The sequence below is a fragment of the Anas platyrhynchos genome, chromosome 16 (assembly GCF_047663525.1).
Source record: "Anas platyrhynchos isolate ZD024472 breed Pekin duck chromosome 16, IASCAAS_PekinDuck_T2T, whole genome shotgun sequence".
Lineage (NCBI taxonomy): Eukaryota > Metazoa > Chordata > Aves > Anseriformes > Anatidae > Anas > Anas platyrhynchos.
Genome location: NC_092602.1, coordinates 9,397,247 through 9,423,743, shown reverse-complemented (window position 1 = coordinate 9,423,743; position 26,497 = coordinate 9,397,247). Strand labels below are relative to the sequence as shown.

Genomic DNA, 26,497 nt, shown 5'->3' with positions numbered 1-26,497 from the left:
CACTTCCCCATTGCTCTGTGTCACTGTGTCAGCATCAGCACTAGCACTGCTGTCGTAGCCCCCACAGTAATAGACGGCCTCGTCCTCAGCTTGGACCCCAGTGATAGTTAACATGGCTGTGGAGCTGGATTTGGAACCAGAGAATCGAGAAGGGATGCCCGAGGGTCTCTGGTTGTTGTTGTAGATCACGGTGACAGGGGCACTGCCAGGGGTCTTCTGCTTGTACCAGCCATAACTGTAGCTGCCATAGTAGCTGCTACCCCCGGAGCAGGTGATCTGCACCGTGCCTCCCGGGTTCACCGACTGCGGCTCCGACTGAGTCAGCGCTGCCTAGACCAGGGAACCTGGAGAGGGAGAGGAGAGAGGGGAGAAAACGGGGTCAGCGAGTGCCCCACTCACACAGCACTCAGCGCGCAGTAGCTGGACAAACCCAAACCTGGAGGCTCTTACAACACCGAGGCACTGACAGCCCTGAACATAGAGCACCTTGCAAGAGCTCCACAGCCTCACAAGAACTCCTGCCAGAAAAGGGGATGCTGAATACCACAAACAGTGGAGAAGGGATTGGGCCCGGACTATGATGAATTGAGCCCAGCCCAGCCCAGACACCTCCCTAGGGCACTGGGGCATGAAAGGGAGGAAACTCACAGCTGTGGTCATGCAGAGGGGCCAGAAACCAGCCTCATCCCCACAGCCCTGCTGAGCGCTGGAGGAGAAGTGTAGAAAGCCTTTATTTCTAGCTGTGGCCTGTCCCTCACTTCCACATTGCTCTGTGTCACTATACCAGCACTAGCACTGCTGTCTTGACTTCAGAGTCATAGACGGCCTCATCCTCAGCTTGGACCCCAGTGATGGTTAACGTGGATGTGGAGCCAGATTTCGAACCAGAGAATCAAGAAAGGATGCCCGAGGGTCTCTTGTTGTTAGATCACAGTAGATCACAGTGACAGGGGCACTGCCAGGAGTCTTCTGCTGGAACCAGCCATAACCATAGCTGCTGCTAACCCTGGAGCAGGTGATCTGCACAGTTCCTCCCAGGTTCACTGACTTTGAGGCCAGCTGAGTCAGCACTGCCTGGACCAGGGAAACTGGAGAGGGAGAGAAGAGAGGGGAGAAAACGGGGCTCAGTGAGTGCCCTGCACACAAAACTATTTTCATGTATTGGGAAAGGGATCAACATCACTGGTAGAGTCCACAGCTGCCCCCTTGAGGGAAGAGGGCAGAAAAACTTTGTCTATAGCAACAGTCTGTTGCTCACTTCCACATCTTCCTGCATCATTAAACCAGCACCACTGCTGTCCCTACTCCCACAATAATAAACAGCCTCATCCTCAGCTTGGATTCCAGTGATGTTTAACCTGGCTGTGGAGCCAGACAAAGAACTAGGGAATTGCAAAGGGATGCCCAAGGTTCTGTTGCTGTTCTCACAGATCACGGTGACAGGGTCAATGCCGGGGTTTTTCTGCTGGTACCAGGCATACCAATATTTGCCATCACTGGTAGCGCTACCTCCAGAGCAGGTGATCTGCACAGTTCCTGCCAGGTTTGCCAACTTTGAGGCCAGCTGAGTCAGCGCTGCCTAGACCAGGGAACCTGGAGAGGGAGAGGAGAGAGGGGTTGGACCCAATGATCTTTCGAGTTCCCTTCCAACCCATTGAATTCTGTAATTCTGTGATTCTGTGAAAATGGGGCTCAGTGAGTGCCCCACATGCACAGCCCTCACCATGTCGCAGCAGGATGGGGATGGTCCCAGTGCCAAAAGATCTTGGACCCACCCAGGGACCCACAGCCCCACACACAAACAACAGAGCCCCAGGGCTGTTGAGGGATTTTTGAAACAGCAAAGATCCCATGGCTTGCTGCAGCTGAGCAAACCAAGCTACCAGGACAAGTATGAGAAGTTCCCATGACAGTGTTCCCACATCACCCAATTGAGGAATTTAGAAAAATATTGTTGCCAGCAGCTGTCTTCAAGGATGGGATCTACGTGACTGCTAATCACAAGTGGGTTGTTTTCTTGCAAGTGTTTTTTTTTTTTTTTTTTTTTTTTTTGTGCAGTTGTTTGTCTGAGTCCTTTTGACCAATGAGACACTATCCGCCCCTGTTAAGTTTGTTATAAAAGTCACGCTATTCAGGTAAAAAAGAGACAGTATCATCCGACCATACTGGTGGCTGTCGTGTTTTCAGCCGTTCTTCCTGCAACACAGGGCCACTGAAAGGAGAGCTGGAAGCAGCAGCAAGAAAGGCACCAACGGGAGCAAGCAGTTTGATTGGGGACAATATAAATCTGTGCCTGTTTTAGGAACAGGAACAAGGCACACCACCTGCAAAGACACCTCCCATACCACAAGGGACATTGGGGAGCACGTTCACAGTCAGGAATATAGGGACGGAATAAGAATCTGGCTACTGCAACAACTCTGTATGGCCAACAGGAAGGAGAGAAAACCTTCCTAGGGCTTTGGATACTCCCACATCTTGTAACTCACTGTCACTGTACAGCACTCCAGCTGCTGTCGTAGCCACCACAGTAATAGACGGCCTCATCCTCGGCTTGGACCCCAGTGATGGTTAATGTGGCTGTGGAGCCAGATTTTGAACCAGAGAATCGAGAAGGGATGTCCGAGGGTCTCTTGTTGTTCTGGTAGATCACGGTGACAGGGCCAGTGCCAGGGGTCTTCTGCTGGTACCAGCCATAAGCGTAGCTACTCCCGGAGCAGGTGATCTGCACGGTTCCTCCCAGGTTCACTGACTTCGAGGCCGGCTGAGTCAGCGCTGCCTGGACCAGGGAACCTGGAGAGGGAGAGGAGAGAGGGGAGAAAACGGGGTCAGCGAGTGCCCCACACGCACAGCCCTCAGCACGCAGCAGCGGGACGAGGCCAGGGCCCCATTGCCCAAAGGGCCCAGGCGGGCGCAGCGAGTGTGTCCAGGGCACCTGAGGTGTGGGCGAGCACCGCGAGGAGGAGAGGGGCCCAGGCCATGGCGAGATCCCACCAGCTGCGCATCCCCACGCCGACGGGGCTGTGCCGCGGACCCCGACTCCCTCTTAAACCCCCGCCCGGCCGCAGCACAGCCCCTCCACACAGCCCCGGCCCCACGGTCTCTGGCAGCCCCTGCCCCAGCGCTCCCCCTGCCCTGGGGGAGATGGATGTGGTACTTAGGGACGTGGTTCAGTGGGTGACATTGGTGGTATGGGGACGTTGGTTGCTGCTGAGGTGCTCTCCAACCACAACCACTCGCTGATTCTCTGCACATCTGCCCTCGGTGAGCCCCAGCCGAGCCTCCCAGCAGGGCTGAGGGCTGGCAGCAGTGCTTTGCCCCCTGCCTGGCCGCAGGAGCTGCCTTCTCCTCCACGGGGCTCCCCGTGGGGCTCTGCATTAAGCCAGGCCCTGGCCCCGCACTGCAGCAGCGCCTCCTGCCCACCACAGGACTTGCACCGCACCGTGAGGTGCCTCCCAGGTTTGCCAATTTGAGGCTGGCTGAGTCACTGCTGCCTGGACCAGGGAACCCGGTGAGGGAGAGGAAAGGGGGCAGAAAACGGGGCTCAGCGAGTGGCCCACATTCACAGACTTCAATGCGTAACAGCAGGACAGGGCCAAGGGACTTCCTGCACATCCTCATTGCTCTCTGACACCCCGACACCACCACTGCTGCTGTCGTAGCTCCCACAGTAATAGACGGCCTCGTCCTCAGCTTGGACCCCAGTGATGGTTAACGTGGACACGGAGCCAGATGTGGAAGCAGAGAATCGTGAAGGGATGTCTGAGGGTCTCTTGTCGTTGCTATAGATCACGGTGACAGGGCCAGTGCCAGGGGTCTTCTGCTGGTACCAGCCATACCAATATTTGCCATCACCGGCAGCGCTACCCCCGGAGCAGGTGATCTGCACGGTGTCTCCCGGGTTCACCGACTTCAAGGCCGGCTGAGTCAGTGCTGCCTGGACCAGGGAACCTGGAGAGGGAGAGGAGAGAGGGTTTGTAAATGGGGCTCAGAGAGTGCCCCACACGCACAGCCCTCACCAACAGTAGTTGGACAAGACTCAAACCCAGAGGCTCTTACAACACCGAGGGACTGACAGCCCTGAACACTGACCAATGAGCAGAGCCCCACAGCCTTGCAAGGACACCTGCCAGAACCACAAATGCTGAATATCAGTGCTCAGACCTGCTCAGCCCTGAAGGAGAACGGCAAAAAGCCTCCATTTTAACCTGTGGGCTGTTCTTCACTTTCACATTGCTCTGTGTCCCTGTACCAGCACTAGCACTGCTGTCGTAGCTCCCACAGTAATAGATGGCCTCGTCCTCAGCTTGGACCCCAGTGATGGTTAATGTGGCTGTGGAGCCAGATGTGGAAGCAGAGAATCGTGAAGGGATGCCCGAGGGTCTCCTGTCGTTCCAGTAGATCACGGTGACAGGGGCACTGCCAGGGGTCTTCTGCTGATACCAGCCATAAGCGTAGCTACCCCCGGAGCAGGTGATCTGCACGGTGTCTCCCGGGTTCACCGACTTTGGGTCCAATTGAGTCAGCACTGCCTGGACCAGGGAACCTGGAGAGGGAGAGGAGAGAGGGGAGAAAACGGGGCTCAGTGAGTGCCCTGCACATAAAACCTTCATGTACTAAGAAAGGGATCAACATCTCTGGAAGAGAAGAGTCTACAGCTGCCCCCTTGAGGGAAGAGGGCAGAAAAACTTTGTCTTTAGCACCATCTGTTGCTCACTTCCACATCTCCCTCTGTCACTGAACCACCAGCACTGCTGTCCCTGCTCCCACAGTAATAGACGGCCTCGTCCTCGGCTTGGACCCCAGTGATGGTTAATGTGGCTGTGGAGCCAGACAAGGAACCAGAGAATCGTGAAGGGATGCCCGAGGGTCTCTTGTCGTTGCTATAGATCACAGTGACAGGGGCACTGCCAGGGGTCTTCTGCTGGTACCAGGCATAATAATATTTTCCATCACTTGCAGCGCTAGCCTTGGAGCAGGTGATCTCCACATTGTGTCCTGGATTTACTGACTTCGAGAACAGCTGGATACTCGCTGCCTGGACCAGGGAACCTGAAGAGAGAGAGGAGTCTGTGTCACTATACCAGCACCAGCACTGCTGTCGTGCCTTCCAGAGCCATAGACAGCCTCATCCTCAGCTTGGACCTCAGTGATGGTTAACGTGCCCGTGGAGCCAGATTTGGAACCAGAGAATCATGAAAGGATGCTCCAGGGTCTCCTGTCGTAGTAGATCACAGTGACAGGGGCACTGCCAGGGGTCTTCTGTTGGAACCAGCCATAGCTGCCACTACCCCCGGAGCAGGTGATCTGCACGGTGTCTCCCGGGTTCACCGACTTCGAGGCTGGCTGAGTCAGCGCTGCCTGGACCAGGGAACCTGGAGAGGGAGAGGAGAGAGGGAAGAAAACGGGGCTCCACAATTTAATAAACTCACAGCTGTGGTCATGCCGAGGGACCAGGAACCTGCCTCAGCACAAAAGCCCTGCTCAGCTCTTAGGGATAAGGGCAGAAAGCCTGCATTTCTATCTGTGGTCTGTGCCTCATGCCCTTATTACTCTGTATCATTATACCAACACCATCACTGCTGTCCACGCTCCCACAGTAATAGACGGCCTCGTCCTCGGCTTGGACCCCAGTGATGGTTAACGTGGCTGTGGAGCCAGATGCGGAACCAGAGAATCGAGAAGGGATGCCCGAGGGTCTCCTGTCGTTGTAGTAGATGACGGTGACAGGGGCACTGCCAGGAGTCTTCTGCTGGAACCAGGCATAACCGTAGCTGCTCCCGGAGCAGATAATCTGCACAGTTCATAGAATCATAGAATATCCTGAGTTGGAAGGGACCCGTGAGGATCATCAAGTCCAACTCTTGACACCGCACAGGTCTACCCAAAAGTTCAGACCATGTGACTAAGTGCACAGTCCAATCTCTTCTTAAACTCAGACAGGCTCGGTGCAGTGACCACTTCCCTGGGGAGCCTGTTCCAGTGTGCAACCACTCTCTCTGTGAAGAACCCCCTCCTGATGTCAAGCCTAAACTTCCCCTGCCTCAGCTTAACCCCGTTCCCGCGGGTCCTGTCACTGGTGTTAATGGAGAAAAGGTCTCCTGCCTCTCGACACCCCCTTACGAGGAACTTGTAGACTGCGATGAGGTCTCCCCTCAGCCTCCTCTTCTCCAGGCTGAACAGGCCCAGTGACCTCAGCCGTTCCTCGTACGTCTTCCCCTCCAGGCCTTTCACCATCTTCGTAGCCCTCCTCTGGACACTCTCCAACAGTTTCATGTCCTTTTTATACTGTGGTGCCCAGAACTGCACACAGTACTCGAGGTGAGGCCGCACCAGCGCACAGTAGAGCGGGACAATCACCTCCCTCGACCTACTAGCGATGCCGTGCTTGATGCACCCCAGGACACGGTTGGCCCTCCTGGCTGCCAGGGCACACTGCTGGCTCATATTCAACTTGCTGTCTACCACGACCCCCAGATCCCTCTCTTCTAGGCTGCTCTCCAGCGTCTCATCGCCCAGTCTGTACGTGCAGCCAGGGTTTCCCCGTCCCAGGTGCAGGACCCGGCACTTGCTCTTATTGAACTTCATGCGGTTGGTGATCGCCCAGCTCTCCAACCTGTCCAGATCCCTCTGCAAGGCCTTTCCACCCTCATCCGAGTCCACAACTCCTCCAAGTTTGGTGTCATCAGCAAACTTGCTCAAAATACCTTCTATTCCTATATCCAGATCATTTATAAAAATATTGAAAAGTACCGGCCCTAAAATGGAGCCTTGAGGGACCCCACTTGTGACCGCCCGCCAGCCTGACGCAGCCCCATTCACCATAACCCTTTGGGCCCTGCCCGTTAGCCAATTGCTCACCCATCGTATGATGTTTTTATTTAGCTGTATGGTGGACATTTTGTCCAGTAGGATCCTATGGGAAACCGTGTCAAAAGCCTTGCTGAAGTCCAAAAAAATCACATCAGCTGGTTTCCCTTGGTCCACCATACGGGTGATCTTATCATACAAGGAAATCAGGTTAGTTAGGCAGGACCTACCCTTCACAAACCCATGCTGGCTGGGACCAATGACTGCTTTGTCCCCCAGGTGCGCCTCAATAAGTTCGAGAACCATCTTCTCCGTGATTTTACCAGGCACTGACGTGAGACTGACAGGCCTGTAATTGCTAGGGTCTTCTTTCTGACCCTTCTTGAAAATCCGCACAACATTTGCCAGCTTCCACTCTACCGGGACCTCTCCAGATTCCCAGGATCGTTGAAAAATAATTGAGAGAGGTTCCGCGATGACGTCCGCCAGCTCTTTCAGCACCCGGGGATGAATCCCATCCGGACCCATGGACTTGTAGGGATCCAGGTGGAGTAGCAAATCCCGCACACGTTCAGGGTCGGTTGGGAGTTTGTCATCCCCACCGTCCCGGTCCTCCAGCTCAGGGCACCCTGGGTCCCGAAGCCCATCATTGGCATTGAAGACAGAGGCAAAGAAGGCGTTAAGCGTCTCTGCTTTGCCTATGTCATTGTCTGTGAGGAGACCTTCCCTATCAAGGAGCGGCCCTATGTATTCTTTAGTTCTCCTTTTTCCATTCACATATCTAAAAAAAACCTTTTTATTACTTATTTATATTTATTAACCCAGTTCCTACCAGGTTTGCTGACTTTGAGGCCAGCTGAGTCAGCGCTGCCTGGACAGGGAACCTGGAGAGGGGGAGGAGAGAGGGGAGAAAACGGGGCTCAGGGAGTACCCCACATGCACAGCCCTCACCACGCAGCAACTGAACGGGTCCCAGACATCCAGAGGCTGCAGGCCCAGGCAGGAATCCACAGCCCCTGAGAAATGGGAGCCTGAGGACCAGGGGTTGCTGGAGCAGTGCAGGGCCTCTGGGGGCCATCCCCTGCCCTGGTGATGGAAAGAGACCCTGCACTACGGGGTGGGGTGGGCAGGGCTGAGTTGGGGACCTCTGCCACCATCTGAGGGTACAGTGGGGAGACAAATGTTCCTGTGATGGCAGGAGGTTTTTGTAACACTTCCCCATTGCCCTGCGTCACCTTGACACCAACATAGCTGCCTTCGTAGTTCCCACAGTAATAGACGGCCTCGTCCTCGGCTTGGACCCCAGTGATGGTTAACGTGGCTGTGGAGCCAGATTTGGAACCAGAGAATCGAGAAGGGATGCCCGAGGGTCTCTGGTTGCTGCTATAGATCACGGTGACAGGGGCACTGCCAGGGGTCTTCTGCTGGTACCAGCCATAGTAGCCGAAGCTACTCCCGGAGCAGGTGATCACAGATCCTGCCACATTCACTGATTTCGAGTCTGGCTGAGTCAGTGCTGCCTGGACCAGGGAACCTGGAGAGGGAGAGGAGAGAAAATGGAGCTCAGGGAGTACCCCGTACACACAGCCCTCACTGAGAAGCAGCAGAATGGGACCTCTGAGCCTAGAGGCTCTTACAGCACCGAGGCACTGACAGCCCTGAACACTGAGCCCATGGCCAGAGACCCACAGCCTCACAAGGACACCTCCCAGAACTAGGGATGCTGAATACCACAAACCCTGGAGAAGTGATCGGGCCCTGACCACGTTGGATGAGTAGACCCCAGCCCAGCCCCAGAGATGTCCCAAGGGTCATAGGGCATAAAAGGGAGAAATCTCACAGCTATGGCCATGCAGAGGGGCCAGGAACCTGCCTCAGCCCCACAGCCCTGCTCAGCTCTAAGGCACAAAAGCAGAAAGTCTCCATTTCGAGCTGTGGTCTGTCCCTCACTTCCACATTGCTCTGTGTCACTATACCAGCACCAGCACTGCTGTCGTAGCTAGCACAGTAATAGACGGCCTCATCCTCGGCTTTGACTCCAGTGATGGTTAACGTGGCTGTGGAGCCAGATTTGGAACCAGAGAATCGTGAAGGGATGCCCGAGGGTCTCTTGTTGTTGTCATAGATCACGGTGACAGGGCCAGTGCCAGGGGTCTTCTGCTGGAACCAGCCATAGTAGTTGTAGCTGCTCCCAGAGCAGGTGATCTGCACGGTGCCTCCCAGATTCACCGACTTCGAGGCCGGCTGAGTCAGTGCTGCCTGGACCAGGGAACCTGGAGAGGGAGAGGAGAGAGGGGAGAAAATGGGGCTCAGTGAGTGCCCTGCACACACAGCTCTCACCATGCGGCAGGAGGACGACCATGTTTGAAGTGCCAAAAGATCTTGGTCCCACCCAGAGACCCACAGTCCCACACACAGACTACAGACAGAGTCCCAGGACCCCTTCAAGGAGAGCTGGAAGCAGCAGCAAGAGAGACAGCAACTGGTGTAGGCGGTTTCACAATAGAAATCCCTGCCTGTTTTAGGGATGGGAACAAGGCACACCGCCCCCAAAGGCACCTCCCATACCACAAGGGACATTGGGGAGGACGTTCACAGTCAGGAACATAGAGAGGGAATAAGAATCTGGCTACTGCAACAGCTCTGTATGGCCAACAGGAAGAAGAGAAAACCTTCCTAAGGCTTTGGATACTCCCACATCTTGTAACTCACTGTCACTGTACAGCACTCCAGCTGCTGTCGTAGCCACCACAGTAATAGACGGCCTCATCCTCGGCTTGGACCCCAGTGATGGTTAACGTGCCCACGGAGCCAGATAAGGAACCAGAGAATCGTGAAGGGATGTCCGAGGGTCTCTTGTTGTTGCTATAGATCACGGTGACAGGGGCACTGCCAGGGGTCTTCTGCTGGTACCAGCCATAGCTGCTGCTACCCCCGGAGCAGGTGATCTGCACGGTTCCTCCCAGGTTCACTGACTTCGAGGCCGGCTGAGTAATCGCTGCCTGGACCAGGGAACCTGGAGAGGGAGAGGAGAGAGGGGAGTAAACGGGGTCAGTGAGTGCCCCACACGCACAGCCCTCAGCACGCAGCAGCCCAAAGGGCCCCGGGCAGGTGCAGCGAGTGTGTCCAGGGCACCTGAGGTGTGGGCGAGCACCGCGAGGAGGAGAGGGGCCCAGGCCATGGCGAGATCCCACCAGCTGCGCGTCCCCACGCCGACGGGGCTGTGCCGCGGACCCCGACTCCCTCTTAAACCCCCGCCCGGCCGCAGCACAGCCCCTCCACACAGCCCCGGCCCCACGGTCTCTGGCAGCCCCTGCCCCAGCGCTCCCCCTGCCCTGGGGGAGATGGATGTGGTACTTAGGGACGTGGTTCAGTGGGTGACATTGGTGGTATGGGGACGTTGGTTGCTGCTGAGGTGCTCTCCAACCACAACCACTCACTGATTCTCTGCACATCTGCCCTCGGTGAGCCCCAGCTGAGCCTCCCAGCAGGGCTGAGGGCTGGCAGCAGTGCTTTGCCCCCTGCCTGGCCGCAGGAGCTGCCTTCTCCTCCACGGGGCTCCCCGTGGGGCTCTGCATTAAGCCAGGCCCTGGCCCCGCACTGCAGCAGCGCCTCCTGCCCACCACAGGACTTGCACCGCACCGTGAGGGGATCCCGGGGCCCTTGTCCCCTGGCGGCAGCTGCAGGAGACCGAGGAGGAGAAACACAAGGGTTAGAGATCAGCCAAAGACCCCTCACCGACACCATGCAGGCTCACGCGATCCAAGACACAAACCCACCCGTCAGCACCCAAGCTCCCGGTGCCTCCCTCTGTCTGTGTACACACCTGGGGATGCCTGCACCATTCGCCAGCAAAGAGCAACTGCAGAGCAAAGAACTGGGATCTCGTGCCCGACAGGAACTGCGTGGGCATCAGGAGCTTCAGGGCTACTCAGCAGTAAGGAAACACGCACACGTCCCCCGTGCCTGTGACTCCCAAGCCAGCTGAGGGACTGCAGCGGCCTCACAGCAATCAAGACCAGACGATGACGAGTTCAGCTGAACTCAGTACCATGCATCATCCACAAACTGGTCCAGCCAGAGGCAACCCCGCTGTCACCAGCTCACAGAGAGGGCACAGCAGGCTCCAAAGGGGACACTGGCCCACTGCCAACACCCCCCAGTGCCAGCTGCAGGAGCACTGACACCCACACTCAGCAGGGAACCCATGAGCCCATAGGACCCATCGATGAGCACCCAGGGTAGATGGATACTGGCCACACTGCGGCCTAAGTTCCCACAGTAATAGACAGTATCGTCCTCAGCTTGGACTGCAGAGATTGTTAATGCGTTCATGGAGCCAGATGTGGAAGCAGAGAATCACGAAGGGATGCTTCAGGATATGTAGGTGTTGGTATAGATTACAGTGACAGGGGCACTGCCAGGGATCTTGTGCTGGAACCAGGCATAACCATAGCTGCTGCTTACCCCAGAGCAGGTGATCTGCATAGTTTGTTGGGGCCGGCTGAGTCAGTGCTGCCTGGACCAGGGAACCTGGAGAGGGAGAGGATAGAGGGGAGAAAATGGGGCTCAGCGAGTGGCCCATATGCACAGACATCACCAACAGTAGTTGGACATCACTGCGCAGCAGCGGGACAGGACCAACGAACTTGGAGCACATTCTCAGTGCTCTCTGACACCCTGACACCATCATAGCTGCTGTCCCAGCTAGCACAGTAATAGACGGCCTCGTCCGTGGCTTGGACCCCAGTGATGGTTAACATGTTCGTGGAGCCAGATGTGGCCTGAGGGTCTGTTGGTGCTGCTATTGATCACGGTGACAGGGGCACTGCCAGGGTCTTCTGCTGGAACCAACCATAGCCATCACTACTCCCGGAGCAGGTGATCTGCACGGTGTCTCCTGGGTTCACTGACTTCGAGGCCGGCTGAGTCACCGCTGCCTGGACCAGGGAACCTGGAGAGGGAGAGGAAAGAGGGGAGAAAATGGGGATCAGAGAGTGCCCCACACACACAGCCCTCACCAACAGTAGTTGGACAAGACTCAAACCCGGAGGCTCTTACAACACCGAGGGACTGACAGCCCTGAACAGTGACCCATGAGCAGAGCCCCACAGCCTTGCAAGGACACCTGCCAGAACCACGAATGCTGAATATCACTGCTCAGACCTGCTCAGCCCTGAAGGAGAACGGCAAAAAGCCTCCATTTTAACCTGTGGGCTGTTCTTCACTTCCACATTGCTCTGTGTCCCTGTACCAGCATCAGTGCTGCTGTCCCTGTTACCACAGTAATAGACGGCCTCGTCCTCATCTTGGACCTCAGTGATGGTTAACGTGTTCGTGGAGCCAGATGAAGAACCAGAGAATCGTGAAGGGATGCCTGAGGGTCTCTTGTTGTTAGATCACAGTAGATCACAGTGACAGGGGCACTGCCAGGGGTCTTCTGCTGATACCAGCCATAATCGTAGCCGCTGCTACCCCCAGAGCAGCTGATCTGCACGGTTCCTCCCAGGTTCACTGACTTTGAGGCCAGCTGAGTCAGCGCTGCCTGGACCAGGGAACCTGGAGACGGAGAGGAAAGGGGAAGAACACAGGGCTCAGCGAGTGCCCTGCACACAAAACTATTTTCATGTACTGGGAAAGGGATCAACATCACTGGTAGAGTCCACAGCTGCCCCCTTGAGGGAAGAGGGCAGAAAAACTTTGTCTATAGCACCAGTCTGTTGCTCACTTCCACATCTGCCTCTGTCACTGAACCACCACCAGCACTGCTGTCCCCGCTCCCACAGTAATAGACGGCCTCGTCCTCGGCTCGGACCCCAGTGATGGTTAATGTGGACACGGAGCCAGATGTGGAAGCAGAGAATCGAGAAGGGATGCCTGAGGGTCTCTGGTTGTTGCTATAGATCACGGTGACAGGGCCAGTGCCAGGGGTCTTCTGCTGGTACCAGCCATACCAATAGTTGCCACTACTGTCAGCGCTAGCCCCAGAGCAGGTGATCTGCACAGTGCCTCCCAGGTTCACTGACTTCGAGGCCGGCTGAGTCAGCGCTGCCTGGACCAGGGAACCTGGAGAGGGAGAAGAGAGAGGGGAGAAAACGGGGCTCAGTGAGGGCCCCACACGCACAGCCCTCACCACACAGCAGTGGGACAGGGCCCCTGAGCCTGGAGGCTGTGCTGACACTGTGCGAATGACAGCCCTGAACACAGCCCACGGCCAGAGCCATACAGCCTTGCAAGGACACCTGCCACAACCAGGGATGCTGAATATCAGTGCTCAGACCTGCTCAGCCCTGAAGGAGAAGGGCAAAAAGCCTCCATTTTAACCTGTGGGCTGTCCTTCACTTCCAAATTGCTCTGTGTCCCTGTACCAGCATCAGTGCTGCTGTCCCTGTTACCATAGAAATAGACGGCCTCATCCTCGGCTTGGACCCCAGTGATGGTTAACGTGTTCGTGGAGCCAGACAAGGAACCAGAGAACCGTGAGGGGATGCCTGAGGGTCTGTTGGTGTTCCAATAAATCACGGTGACAGGGCCAGTGCCAGGGGTCCCACAGTGCTCCAAAGATTCATCCGAGTGGCCAGAGCAGTCACCTTGACCATTGCAGACAAAGCTTTTGGAAATACGTTGTCCACTACTGCGTGTGAACTCTGCTGCACTACAAGTCACATTGCCACAATTCTCTTCATCTTCTCCACTGTCACAGTCTTTCTCACCATCACATTTCCATGACACTGGGATACACTGGGTTGGCTGAGGACCACAGCTGATTTCATTTACCCGGCATGTTCTCATATGACACAGCTCAGCACTCTTGTCAGACCCATCTTCACAGTCCAGATCCCCATCACACTGCCATCTGTTTGGCACACACTGACCACTGTTGCACACAAAGTCAGATTCAGCACACGTCTTCTTCACATATATTCTTCACACAAGCACTCTCATCACTGCCATGTGAGCAGTCTTCACATTTTACTCTAGCACGGTTGGCAGCAGTGCACAGTCAGGCGAGGGCGAGCAGCAGGCAGAGTGCCCTGCACCGTCACCTGTGTCACTTATACTACTCCTATTACCCATGCTGTTAGTGTCAGTGGCATCCTCCTTGTACCGTTTCTGTCTTTGTCTCCCCCCTTTTCTTTTTGTCACTGGCCATTCACCACAAATGGATGAGACACATGATTACTAGTTAGGAAAGAGAGTGTAACGTCTGCTATATGGCTGCAGGCAGTGCCAGCTGCAACCTTAGGTTTGTGAACGAGCCTGCCGGTGGTCATTTGGCAGTGTAATCTGCGTCTCTGCACTCCTGCCCTGCAATAGAGCTAAGTCGTCATTAGTAATAGTTATAACACCGATCTGGGGACGAATAGTCTTTTTTGCATTGCAAGATAAACCTTTTATAAAAAGAATGCCAGAGTGAAGCAGCACAGCCGCTGCTGCCGCTGCCTCCATGGTTATGTCAGACAGGCTGCAGGGTCCTGATGTCCGCCCCTCTGCTCTGTGCCAACTCGCCTCACGGTGAGGATCAGCTACTGGTGTCCACTGATGCCTCTGGTCTCCTGTAGCAACTCGATCTCGGATGTTCCGCAATTACTTCAATTTCCCCGCGTTTTCCAGCTTCTGTCAGGTCTATTCTGTGTCTCTCAGAGTCGTCCGTGTCTCTGCAGCGTCTCTCAGGGCTCTCTCTGTCCAGCGGTAGTTCCCTCCGTAGTGTCTCAGGTCTCCCAGCGCCGCTCCAGTCTCTCGGCGCCACTCCGGTCTCTCGGCCTGTTCAGGTCTCAGCAAGTCCAGGTCTCGGCCTGTGCGGGTCTCATATGTTGCAGGAAGCATGTCATACCATGCTCCTGCCTTTTTCTTGTCACAGTCAAAACATTTAAGAGCAAAAATAGGATACATGAGATACACAAGATACACCGGGCCCATATATTAGGCACCACCACTCAAAAGATGGATAAAACAGCTCTTCTTTTCAGTCTGTCAAGCACTTCGTTCGTCTCTGCCCACTCCCCTTGCAGAGAGTACAGAACCATGGATCGGAACTCTGCACTCGCTTTGCAGCAACGCTGCGTCTCACTCACACAGCACCATCGCACACGGAGGCCTCCAGCACATCTCATTCATACCACAGGAATATAATTTAGAATGATAACCAACCAAACAAGTATTGTCTCTGACTGTGTTCTTTGTGAAGTGACTTGTAACACTTTGTTTCAAACCCTTACATTTACACAAATACTTTCAACACAAAATACATACATAAAAACACATACAATTATTAACACTCCAGTTAGCATCCCTCCAGCAGCCGAAAACACACCGTTTGTCTGCAGTTTCAGGAGATCCTTGCTCCTGCGGTGAGCAGCTGAGAGTGGAGTCCCCTCCGAGCAAAAACGCTCAGGGTGCACCTAGGGGCGTCCACGCTGCAGCCGATCCCGCAGCCGAGCAGAGTGTCTCCTGCCTGGCTCACCAAAATGACTCACAGAAAGCTGACTCCACAATCAGTAGGATTGTAAAGTAGGTATGTTTACTCAGTTCCGTGCAGCACGGGGCGGGTAGTCCCACCAAAGTCGTGCACGCCTAACATGGCAACTTGCTTTAGTAAAAAGTTACATATACATGAACATTCCTATACATATGCATAACCTGTCCCTTTATGAACAGTCCTCCTTATTTTAGACCCCTTGATTAAAGTCTGAACCATGAGGTTGTTTTTGATCTGGTTCTCGGGGCCCGAGAGGCTCCTGTTATCTGGTGGTATAAGTGCAGCACAGGCACAAATGTAGCACATATTCATTCTTAATCAATTGCTCTCTAATTACTAATTCGAATGTTTCAGCTTGCTCTTTTCTGGATCCACGGGTATTCTACTATTAATGTTCAAAGCCTGACAGACCCCGTCCTCCGTGGATCAAAATACAGGGGGTCTTAAGGGTTCTTTTGGTCATTCTATCATATAATACTGGATCATTTTCAATTTACTCTTTAATTTTCTGGGGCCCCTATTGTTCCAATTTCTAATCATTATTCATAATGGACTTTTTGGTCATATATCTGGTAATTTGCTCCCTTTCTGGTCCTTGGTCTTCGATTTTATCTGAGCCATCCGGGAATTTTACTAGTGGCAATTCCCACAGCCCTTGGTTGCCCAGTGAGAGTGTCTTGCAGGGGGTTTAGGACCTATCACCCACCCATGTATCCCTCTTCTCACCAGTCCAGCCCCCCCGACAGGAGATTAGAACCAGTGAGAAAACAAAAAGACCTCCACACTGACTTTAGAAGTCTCAGTTACACTCTCACACACAAAAACTGGCAACCGTACCCTTACCCAACCGGACGGTATCTTACGAATCAGTCATCTTCGTCCAGAATCCAATTGGACGGTATCCACCAGCGTCTCTGCTGTCTTCGTCTGGGATCGAACCAGACGGTATCCAAACGACTGTCGTCTTCATCCGGTTTGATCCCGGACACCGGAATCCAACCGAACGGTATCCAAACGACTCTGTCGTCTTCGTCCGGATCTTCGCGCGCAGAATTACGGGCAAAAAACAGCCGGCAAGGGAGCTCAAAAAAAAAATCAAATTCTTTGCTTACCTTTATTCAGGTTCAGGATGGCATTAGTCCCAATCTGACTCAAACAGGAGCCACCAAATGGTGGGGCGCCTCTCCTAGATTAAATCAGAATTCAGGAACTATAGTCATCCCGGACGAGCCCCCAAATTGTTATAAATGGCTCAGGATTCAAATTAGGATTAAATAAAAAATAGGATTTATTAAAAGAATATAAAGGAATAGAGGTAAGCAAACAGCGCTGGGTGCACCGGGAGTCTCCGGTCCACCAGCACGCACACCAGTTACATCAAGCAGCTAATTTTTATGCTCCTAGACTAATACATATTCATTACTACTTCTAAAAAAAACAGGTTATTATAATTAGTTTCCGGGGTCCAGTCCCTCCTACTGGAGCATGCGCATCAGTCTCCTCTGGGGGTCTCTAGGGGTCTTTCATGCTGAAGGCTCGTAGTCTTCCTCTCACCTCTGTACTCACTTGGCACAATTCCAAGTTTATAGAACACTTTCTGCAGGTCTTGTCTCCCAACCGTCCTTCAGCTTCTTTTTCCTTCCTCTTAATCTCTTGGCCCCCTGGCCAGATACCAAAGATCCACATAGTATCCCATAACAGTCACTAGTTGTTATCAGTTGTTCTGAAACTCCCAGACATCAAACACAAACAGCTTTCTTATTTGACGCTTCACGAGTAATTAAAACATTCTTCCCCAGCCATTCACAGACACATCTATAGCAGTGTTAAGTTAATCTCGAAGAACACAGGAAAAAAGGCTGTAACTGTTAGAAATAGAAGTCCGGAATAACAAAAGCAAACAGGTTCATAAATTTAAGGAGTATTTTCTGAAGACTTCATAAATTGACTAGAATGAGGGGGAGACTGGGGCACACTGCATCTGTGGTTCAAGAATTAAATTGCTAGTGCAGGGCCCAGAGGCAGACAGGATTCAAACAGAATTGTTCTTTATGGACACGAATTGGAATTGTTAAAACATTCCTCACATTCCTCATATCCAACCTAAAACATCCCCGGCGCAACTTTAGCCCATTCCCTCTCATCCTGTCACCAGGCACGCGGTAGAATAGATCAACTCCCACCTCACTACAGCCTCCTTTAAGGTACCTGTAGAGAGCAATAAGGTCGCCCCTGAGCCTCCTCTTCTCCAGGCTGAACAAGCCCAGCTCCCTCAGCCGCTCCTCGTAGGACTTGTTCTCCAGGCCCCTCACCAGCTTCGTCGCCCTTCTTTGGACCCGCTCAAGCACCTCGATGTCCTTCTTGTAGCGAGGGGCCCAAAACTGAACACAGAACTCGAGGTGCGGCCTCACCAGAGCCGAGTACAGTGGGACGATCACCTCCCTAGCCCTGCTGGTCACACTGTTTCTGATACAAACCAGGATGCTGTTGGCCTTCTTGGCCACCTGAGCACACTGCTGGCTCATATTCAGCCGACTGTCCACCAATACTCCCAGGTCCTTCTCTGCCTGGCAGCTTTCCAACCACTCATCTCCCAGCCTGTAGCTCTGCTTGGGGTTATTGCGCCCCAGGTGCAGGACCCAGCACTTGGCCTTGTTGAACTTCATGCAGTTGACCTCAGCCCATCGGTGCAGCCTATCCAGATCCTCCTGCAGAGCCTTCCTACCCTCAAGCAGATTGATACATGAACCTAGCTTGGTGTCCTCTGCAAACTTACTGAGGGTGCACTCAATGCCCTCGTCCAGATCATTGATGAAGATATTAAAGAGGACCGGCCCCAGCACAGAGCCCTGGGGGACGCCACTAGTGACTGGCCTCCAACTGGACTTGACTCCATTTACCACGACTTTTTGGGCCTGGCTATCCAGCCAGTTTCTAACCCAACGAAGCGTGCGCCAGTCCAAGCCAAGAGCAGCCAGTTTCTTGAGGAGAATGCTGTGGGAGACGGTGTCAAATGCCTTGCTGAAGTCAAGGTAGAGCACATCCACAGCCTTTCCCTCATCCACGAAGTGAGTCACTTTGTTGTAGAAGGAAATCAGGTTCGTCAAGCAGGACCTGCCTTTCATAATAAACCCATGCTGACTGGGCCTGATCACCTGGTTGCACTGTAAGTGCCATGTGATGACACTCAAGATAATCTGCTCCATGAGCTTCCTTGGCACTGAGGTCAAACTGATAGGCCAATAGTTCCCCGGGTCAGTCCTCCAGCCCTTCTTGTAGATGGGCGTCAGGTTTGCTAGCCGCCAGTCAACTGGGACCTCCCCCGATAGCCAGGACTGTTGATAAATGATGGATAGGGGCTTGGCCAGCTCCTCTGCCAGTTCTCTCAGTACCCTCGGGTGGATCCCATCCGGCCCCATCGCCTTGCGTACATCCAAGTGCTGTAGCAGGTCACCAACCAGTTCTTCGTGGATGGTGAGGGCCACATTCTGCTCCCCATCCCCTTCCACCTGTTCAGGGTACTGGGTATCCAGAGAGCAACTGGTTTTGCCGCTAAAGACTGAGGCGAAGAAGGCATTAAGCACCTCTGCCTTTTCTTCATCTTTTGTAACAAGGTTTCCCCCCACATCCAGGAAAGGATGGAGATTCTCCTTAGTCCTCCATTTTGCGTTGATGTATTTGTAAAAAGATTTTTTGTTATCTTTAACGGCAGTAGCCAGATTGAGCTCCAGATGAGCTTTGGCCTTTCTAATTTTGTCCCTGCACAGCCTCGTTACCTCCTTATAGTCCTCCTCAGTGGTCCACCCTTTTTTCCAAAGATTATAAACCCTCTTTTTTCTCCTAAGCTCAAGCCACAATTCTCTGTTCAGCCAGGCCGGTCTTCTTCCCCACCGGCTCGTCTTTGGGCATGTGGGGACAGACTGCTCCTGCGCCAATAAGATTTCCTTCTTGAAGAGTGCTCAGCCTTCCTGGACTTCTCTGCCTTTCAGAACCGCCTCCCACGGACTTGACCAACCAGTGTACTGAACAGTTCAAAGTTGGCCCTCCGGAAGTCCAATACAGCGGTTTTACTGGTCCCCTTCCTGGCTTCTCCGAGAATGGAGAACTCCACCATTTCATGGTCACTCTGCCCAAGACAGTTTCCAACCACCACATCTCCCACCAGTCCTTCTCTGTTTGTGAACAGAAGGTCTAGCGGGGCACCTCCCCTGGTAGGCTTACTAACCAGCTGCGTCAGGAAGCTATCTTCCCCGCTCTCCAGAAACCTCCTAGACTGCTTTCTCTGGGCTGTATTGTGCTTCCAGGATATGTCAGGGAGGTTGAAGTCCCCCACAAGAACAAGCATTGATGATTTCGCAACTTTTGTCAGCTGCCTGTAGAACTCCTCATCAGTCTCCTCATCCTGGTTCGGCGGTCTATAACAGACCCCCACCAGAATGCTTCCCTTGTTGGCCTTCCTGCTGATCCTAACCCATAGGGACTCAACCTTATCATTCCCAGCCTCAAGTTCCACAACACCAAAACTCTCTCTGATATAGAGAGTCACACCACCCCTTCTGTGCTGTCTGTCCCTTCTGAAGAGCCTACAGCCAGACATTGCAGCACTCCAGTCATGAAAGTGGTCCCACCACGTTTCCGTGATGGCAACCAAGTCGTAGCCTGCCTGCTGCACGATGGCTTCCAGCTCCTCCTGTTTGTTGCCCATGCAGCGTGCATTGGTGTAGATGCACTTCAGTTGGGCCATTGCCCTCTCTCCCAGCCTTGCCGTTGTTCCCCCTGGCACAGCTCTAACAAGCCTTGTTTCAGCCCCGTACCCCTTCTTACCTAGTTTAAAGCCCTCTCAATGAGCCCCGACAGCTCCTGGCCCAGGATCTGTTTTCCCCTTAGAGATAGGGACCAGTCTGTAGCCATCAGGCCAGGTGCGGAGTAAAGCGCCCCATGGTCAAAAAAAAAAAATAAAAAAAAAAATCTGTGTTGGCACCAGCCTCTAAGCCACGTGTTTATCAGGTGGCCTTTCCGTGTCCTCTCTGTACCCCTCCCTGCCATCGTAGGGATGGACAAAAACACCACCTGTACTCCCGCTCCAACCAGCCCTGCTGAGCTGAGAGGAAGGGGGAGACTAAACCAAGCTCTTTGACATGCAGGATCTCTCTGCCCAGTCAGCATCACCTTGTCATAACCACTGCTGCTGTGGAAACTCCCACAGTAATAGACGGCCTCGTCCTCGGCTTGGACCCCAGTGATGGTTAATGTGGACACGGAGCCAGATGTGGAAGCAGAGAATTGTGAAGGGATGCCCGAGGGTCTCTGGTTGTTGCTGTAGATCACGGTGACAGGGACATTTCCAGGGGTCTTCTGCGGGTACCAGGCATAATAGTAACTGCCATAGAAGCTACCACCCCCAGAGCAGGTGATCTCCACAGTTCCTGCCATGTTCACCGATTTTGAGTCTGGCTGAGTCAGCGCTGCCTGGACCAGGGAACCTGGAGAGGGAGAGGAAAGGGGAAGAACACAGGGCTCAGCGAGTGCCCTGCACACAAAACCATCTTCATGTACTAAGAAAGGGATCAACATCACTGGAAGAGGAGAGTCCACAGCTGCTCCCTTGAGGGAGGAGGGCAGAAAACCTTTGCCTTTACCTCCAGACCCTCCCTCACTTCCACATCTCCCTGTGTCACTAAACCAACACCACTGCTGTCCCTGCTCCCACAGTAATAGACGGCCTCGTCCTCGGCTTGGACCCCAGTGATGGTTAACGTGTTCGTGGAGCCAGATGTGGAAGCAGAGAATCGTGAAGGGATGTCTGAGGGTCTCTTTGTGCTATCATAGATCATGGTGACAGGGGCACTGCCAGGGTTTTTCTGCTGGTACCAGCCATACCAGCTGCTACTCCCAGAGCAGGTGATCTGCACGGCGTCTCCCAGGTTTGCCAATTTGAGGCCGGCTGAGTCAGTGCTGCCTGGACCAGGGAACCTGGTGAGGGAGAGGAAAGGGGACAGAAAACGGGGCTCAGCGAGTGGCCCACATTCACAGACTTCAATGCATAACAGTGGGACAGGGCCAAGGGACTTCCTGCACATCCTCATTGCTCTCTGACAACCCGACACCATCATAGCTGCTGTCCCAGCTAGCACAGTAATAGACGGCCTCATCCTCGGCTTGGACCCCAGTGATGGTTAACGTGTTTGTGGAGCCAGATGTGGAACCAGAGAATCGTGAAGGGATGCCCGAGGGTCTCTTGTCGTTGAGATAGATCACGGTGACAGGGCCAGTGCCAGGGGTCTTCTGCTGGAACCAGCCATAGTCACTGCTACTCCCGGAGCAGGTGATCTGCACGGTGTCTCCGGGATTCACCGACTTTGAGGCCGGCTGAGTCAGTGCTGCCTGGACCAGGGAACCTGGAGAGGGAGAGGAGAGAGGTGAGAAAACGGAGCTTAGTGAGTGCCCCACAAGCACAGACATCACTGCTGCTCTCGCAGGCAACACAGTAATAGAAAGCCTCATCCTCGGCTTGGACCCCAGTGATGGTTAACGTGTTTGTGGAGCCAGATGTGGAAGCAGAGAATCGTGAAGGGATGCCTGAGAGTCTGTTTGTGCTGTCATAGATCACAGTGACAGGGGCACTGCCAGGGGTCTTCTGCTGGTACCAGCCATAACCGTAGCTGCTGCTATCCCCGGAGCAGGTGATCTGCACGGTGCCTCCCAGGTTCACTGACTTCGAGGCCGGCTGGGTCACTGCTGCCTGGACCAGGGAACCTGGAGAGGGAGAGAAGAGAGGGGAGAAAACGGGGCTCGGCTCCCAACTCACAGCAGTGGACAGGAAAAGGGACCAGGAACCTGCCTCAGCCACATAGCCCTGATCATCTCTGGGGGACAAGAGCAGGAAGCCTCCATTTCTAGCTGTGCTGTGTCCCTCATGTCCCCTTTGCTCTGTGTCACTATACCAGCACCAGCACTGCTGTCGTAGCTCCCACAGTAATAGACGGCCTCGTCCTCGGCTTGGACCCCAGTGATGGTTAACGTGTTTGTGGAGCCAGATGTGGAAGCAGAGAATCGTGAAGGGATGTCTGAGGGTCTCTGGTTGCTGTTGTAGATCACGGTGACAGGGGCACTGCCAGGAGTCTTCTGCTGGTACCAGCCATAATTGTAGCCACTGCTAGCCCTGGAGAAGGTGATCTGCACGGTGTCTCCCAGGTTCACTAACTTTGAGTCCAGCCACACATCTCTGCAGCTTGTCCCATGCTCACAGGCATCACCGGTGCCTGAACCAGACCACTGGGCAACCAAAGGGCTGAGGCAGGAGCTCTCCCTGTCTGCCCAGGGCATGCCCGTGTCTCCCCAGGTGCCCAACGCGCATGCACCCAGCCACGTGCACTGCAGGCAGCTGTGCAGCTGCAGGGCCCTGGGCAACACTCAGCCTGGGCGAGCTGAAATGCAGCAAAGCCCGGGGACATGGTGGACAAGGGGAAGGGGAACAGGAAAGAAGGGAGACCCCCACACCCGGTGACATGGCCTTGCTGAGCTGAGAGGAAGGGGGAGACTAAACCAACCTCTTGGACATGCAGGATCTCTCTGCCCAGTCAGCATCACCTTGTCATAACCACTGCTGCTGTCGAAGCTCCCACAGTAATAGACGGCCTCGTCCTCGGCTTGGACCCCAGTGATGGTTAACGTGTTCGTGGAGCCAGAATAGGAACCAGAGAATCGAGAAGGGATGCCCGAGGGTCTGTTGCTATTGGCATAGATCACGGTGACAGGGGCACTGCCAGGGGTCTTCTGCTGGTACCAGGCATAATAGTAACTGCCATAGAAGCTACCACCCCCAGAGCAGGTGATCTCCACAGTTCCTGTCATGTTCACCGATTTTGAGTCTGGCTGAGTCAGCGCTGCCTGGACCAGGGAACCTGGAGAAGGAGAGGAGAGAGGGGAGAAAACGGGGATCAGTGAGTGCCCTGCACACAAAACCATCTTCGTGTACTAAGAAAGGGAACAACATCACTGGAAGAGGAGAGTCCACAGCTGCTCCCTTGAGGGAGGAGGGCAGAAAACCTTTGCCTTTACCTCCAGGCTCCCCCTCACTTCCACATCTCCCTGTGTCACTAAACCAACACCACTGCTGTCACTGCTCCCACAGTAATAGACGGCCTTGTCCTCAGCTTGGACCCCAGTGATGGTTAACGTGTTCGTGGAGCCAGATGTGGAAGCAGAGAATCGTGAAGGGATGTCTGAGGGTCTCTGGTTGCTGTTGTAGATCACGGTGACAGGGGCAGTGCCAGGGGTCTTCTGCTGGTACCAGCCATATTCGTTGTAGCTACCCCCGGAGCAGGTGATCTGCACGGTGTCTCCCAGGTTCACTGACTTTTAGGCCGGCTGACTCGGTGCTGCCCGGACCAGGGAGCCTGGAGAGGGAGAGGAGAGAGGGGAGAAAACGGGGCTCAGCTCCCAGCTCCCAGCTGTGATCAGGCAGAGGGGCAGGAACCTGCCTCACCCACACAGCTCTGCTTAGCTTTTGGGGACAAGGGCATGAAGCCTCCATTTCTAGCTGTGCTGTGCCCCTCATGTCCCCATTGCTCTGTGTGACTATACCAGCACTAGCACTGCTGTCATGCCTTCCAGAGCCATAGACAGCCTCATCCTCAGCTTGGATCCCAGTGGTGGGGTCCCAATTACCCAGACATCTGCTGGGTTAACAACTCAGCCAGGCACGAGCAGTCAAAACGGTTCCTACAATGCTTTGCGGACAATTTTCTGACGCAGGTGGTGGAGGAGCCGACGAGGTGTGGGGTGCTCCTGGACCTTGTTCTTACAAACAGGGATGGCCTTGCTAGGGATGTGAAGGTTGGGGGCAGCTTGGGATGCAGCGACCGTGAGATGGTGCAGTTCCAGATGGAACTAGGCAAAGGAAGTAAGGCTAAAAGCAGGATTGCTACCCTGGACTTCTGAAGAGCCAACTTCTGCCTCTTCCGGGACCTGCTTGGGAGTATCTCATGGGATAGGTTGCTAGAAGGCAAGGGTGCTTGTGAGAGCTGGGCTACATTTAGGCAGCACTTCTTCCATGCTCAGGATCGGTGCATCCCGAGGAATAGGAAATCGGGGAAGGGGGGCAGGAAACCCGCATGGATGAGCAAGGAGCTCATCAGTAAGATCAAAAGGAAGAGGATGGTCTATGAAATGTGGAAAAAGGGCCTGTCCTCTGGGGAGGATTACAGATGTGTTGTCAGGGCCTGCAGGGACGCGACAAGGAAGGCTAAAGCCCACCTAGAGATGAGGCTTGCAAAAGAGATAAAGGATAAGAAGAAAGGTTTTTTCAAGTATGTAAACAGCAAGAGGAAGACTAGGGATAATGTGGGTCCCTTGCTGAATGAGGGGGATGTCCTGGTCACGGGAGACACTGAGAAGGCAGAGATACTGAATGCTTTCTTTGCTTCAGTCTTTGCTTCAAGGACACTCCCCCAGGACTCCTCGCCCCTGGCAATAGGACAAAGGGTCTGGGAAATGGAGGGCTCCCCCCTGGTGGATGTGGGAGTGGTTCGGGAGTGTCTGAGTGGGTTCAACACACACAAATCCATGGGTCCCGATGGGATGCATCCGCGTGTGCTAAGGGAGCTGGCAGATGTGATTGCCAAACTGCTCTCTATCATCTTTGAAAGGTCCTCGAGAACAGGAGAGGTGCCTGAAGACTGGAGGATAGCCAATGTCACTCCGGTCTTCAAGAGGGGCAGGAAGGGGGATCCGGGAAACTACAGGCCAGTCAGTCTCACCTCTGTCCCTGGAAAGGCGTTGGAGCAGCTTGTTCGGGGTGCCGTCTCCAAGCAATTGGAAGAGAAGAAGGTTATGAGGAGTAGTCAGCATGGATTCACCAAGGGGAAGTCGGGCTCAACCAAACTCGTTGCCTCCTGTGATGGCATCACCAGCTGGGTAGATGGGGGGAGAGCGGTGGATGTCATCTTCCTTGACTTTAGCAAGGCTTTCGATACTGTCTCCCATGACATCCTGATAGCAAAGCTGAGAAAGTGTGGGATAGAGGAGGGGACGGCAAGGTGGGTTGGGAACTGGCTGACTGAGCTCAGAGGGTGGTGATCGGAGGAGCAGAGTCTGGCTGGAGGCCTGTGACTAGCAGTGTTCCCCAGGGGTCACTGCTGGGTCCGGTCTTGTTCAGCATCTTCATCGATGACCTTGATGAGGGAATAGTGTCTGCCCTCAGCAAGTACGCCAATGGCACAAAGCTGGGAGGAGTGGCTGACACGCCAGAAGGCTGCTCTGCCATTCAGCGAGACCTGGACCAGCTGGAGAGATGGGCAGGAAGAAACCAAATGAGATTTAATAAGAGCAAGTGTAGAGTCCTGCACCTGGGAAGGAACAGCCTGAAGTATCAGTACAGGCTGGGGGACGACCTGCTGGAGAGGAGCTCTGAGGAGAAGGACCTGGGGGTCCTGGTGGACGACAGGTTGACCATGAGCCAGCACTGTGCCCTTGTGGCCAAGAGGGCCAATGGGATCCTGGCGTGCATTAGAAGGAGCGTGGCCAGCAGGTGAAGGGAGGTGATCCCTCTACTCTGCCCCGGTCAGGCCTCACCTGGAGTACTGTGTCCAGTTCTGGGCTCCTCGGTACAAGGAAGACAGGCGTCTCCTGGAAAGAGTCCAGCGGAGGGCCACAAAGATGATACAGGGCCTGGAGCATCTTCCCTATGAAGAAAGGCTGAGAGACCTGTGTCTGTTCAGCCTGGAGAAGACTGAGAGGGGATCTCCTCAGTGTATATAAATATCTGAGGGGTGGGGGACAGAAGGATGTAGCCAACCTCTTCTCAGTGGTTTATGGGGGTGGGACAAGGGGCAATGGCTGCAAGTTAGAGCACAGGAAGTTCCGCACTGACATGCGAAAGAACTTCTTCACGGTGAGGATGACGGAGCATTGGAACAGGCTGCCTAGGGAGGTTGTGGAGGCTCCTTCTCTGGAGATATTCAAGGCCTGTCTGGACGCCTACCTGGGCAGCCTGCTCTGAGGAACCTGCTTTGGCAGGGGGGTTGGACCTGATGATCTTTCTCATGTAATAGACGGCCTCATCCTCTGCTTGGACCCCAGTGATGGTTAACGTGCCCACGGAGCCAGATTTGGAACCAGAGAATCGTGAAGGGATGCCCGAGGGTCTCTTGTTGTTGTAGTAGATCACGGTGACAGGGGCACTGCCAGGGGTCTTCTGCTGGTACC

At 54.2% G+C, this 26,497-nt stretch overlaps 1 protein-coding gene across 17 annotated transcripts in view; it reads right to left on the bottom strand.

Moving 5' to 3' along the window:
• IGLL1 (immunoglobulin lambda like polypeptide 1) overlaps nt 1-26,497 on the bottom strand; it is an 88,909-nt gene that overhangs the window by 46,810 nt on the left and 15,602 nt on the right. The window contains exons 1-2 of one of the 17 annotated variants that reach the window (XM_072024534.1): nt 9,946-10,018; nt 3,643-3,951 (exon numbers count right to left, since the gene is read on the bottom strand). The exons of 9 other annotated variants lie outside the window; for them this stretch is intronic. In XM_072024534.1, coding sequence (XP_071880635.1) covers nt 3,643-3,951; nt 9,946-9,991 — 355 coding nt within the window. In that variant the 5' untranslated portion in view covers nt 9,992-10,018. Of the gene's footprint in view, nt 1-2,935; nt 2,999-3,642; nt 3,952-8,786; nt 9,084-9,945; nt 10,019-26,497 lie in introns of those variants that run through there. 7 more of the 17 variants (XM_072024539.1, XM_072024542.1, XM_072024552.1 and 4 more) reach the window with 7 other exon arrangements.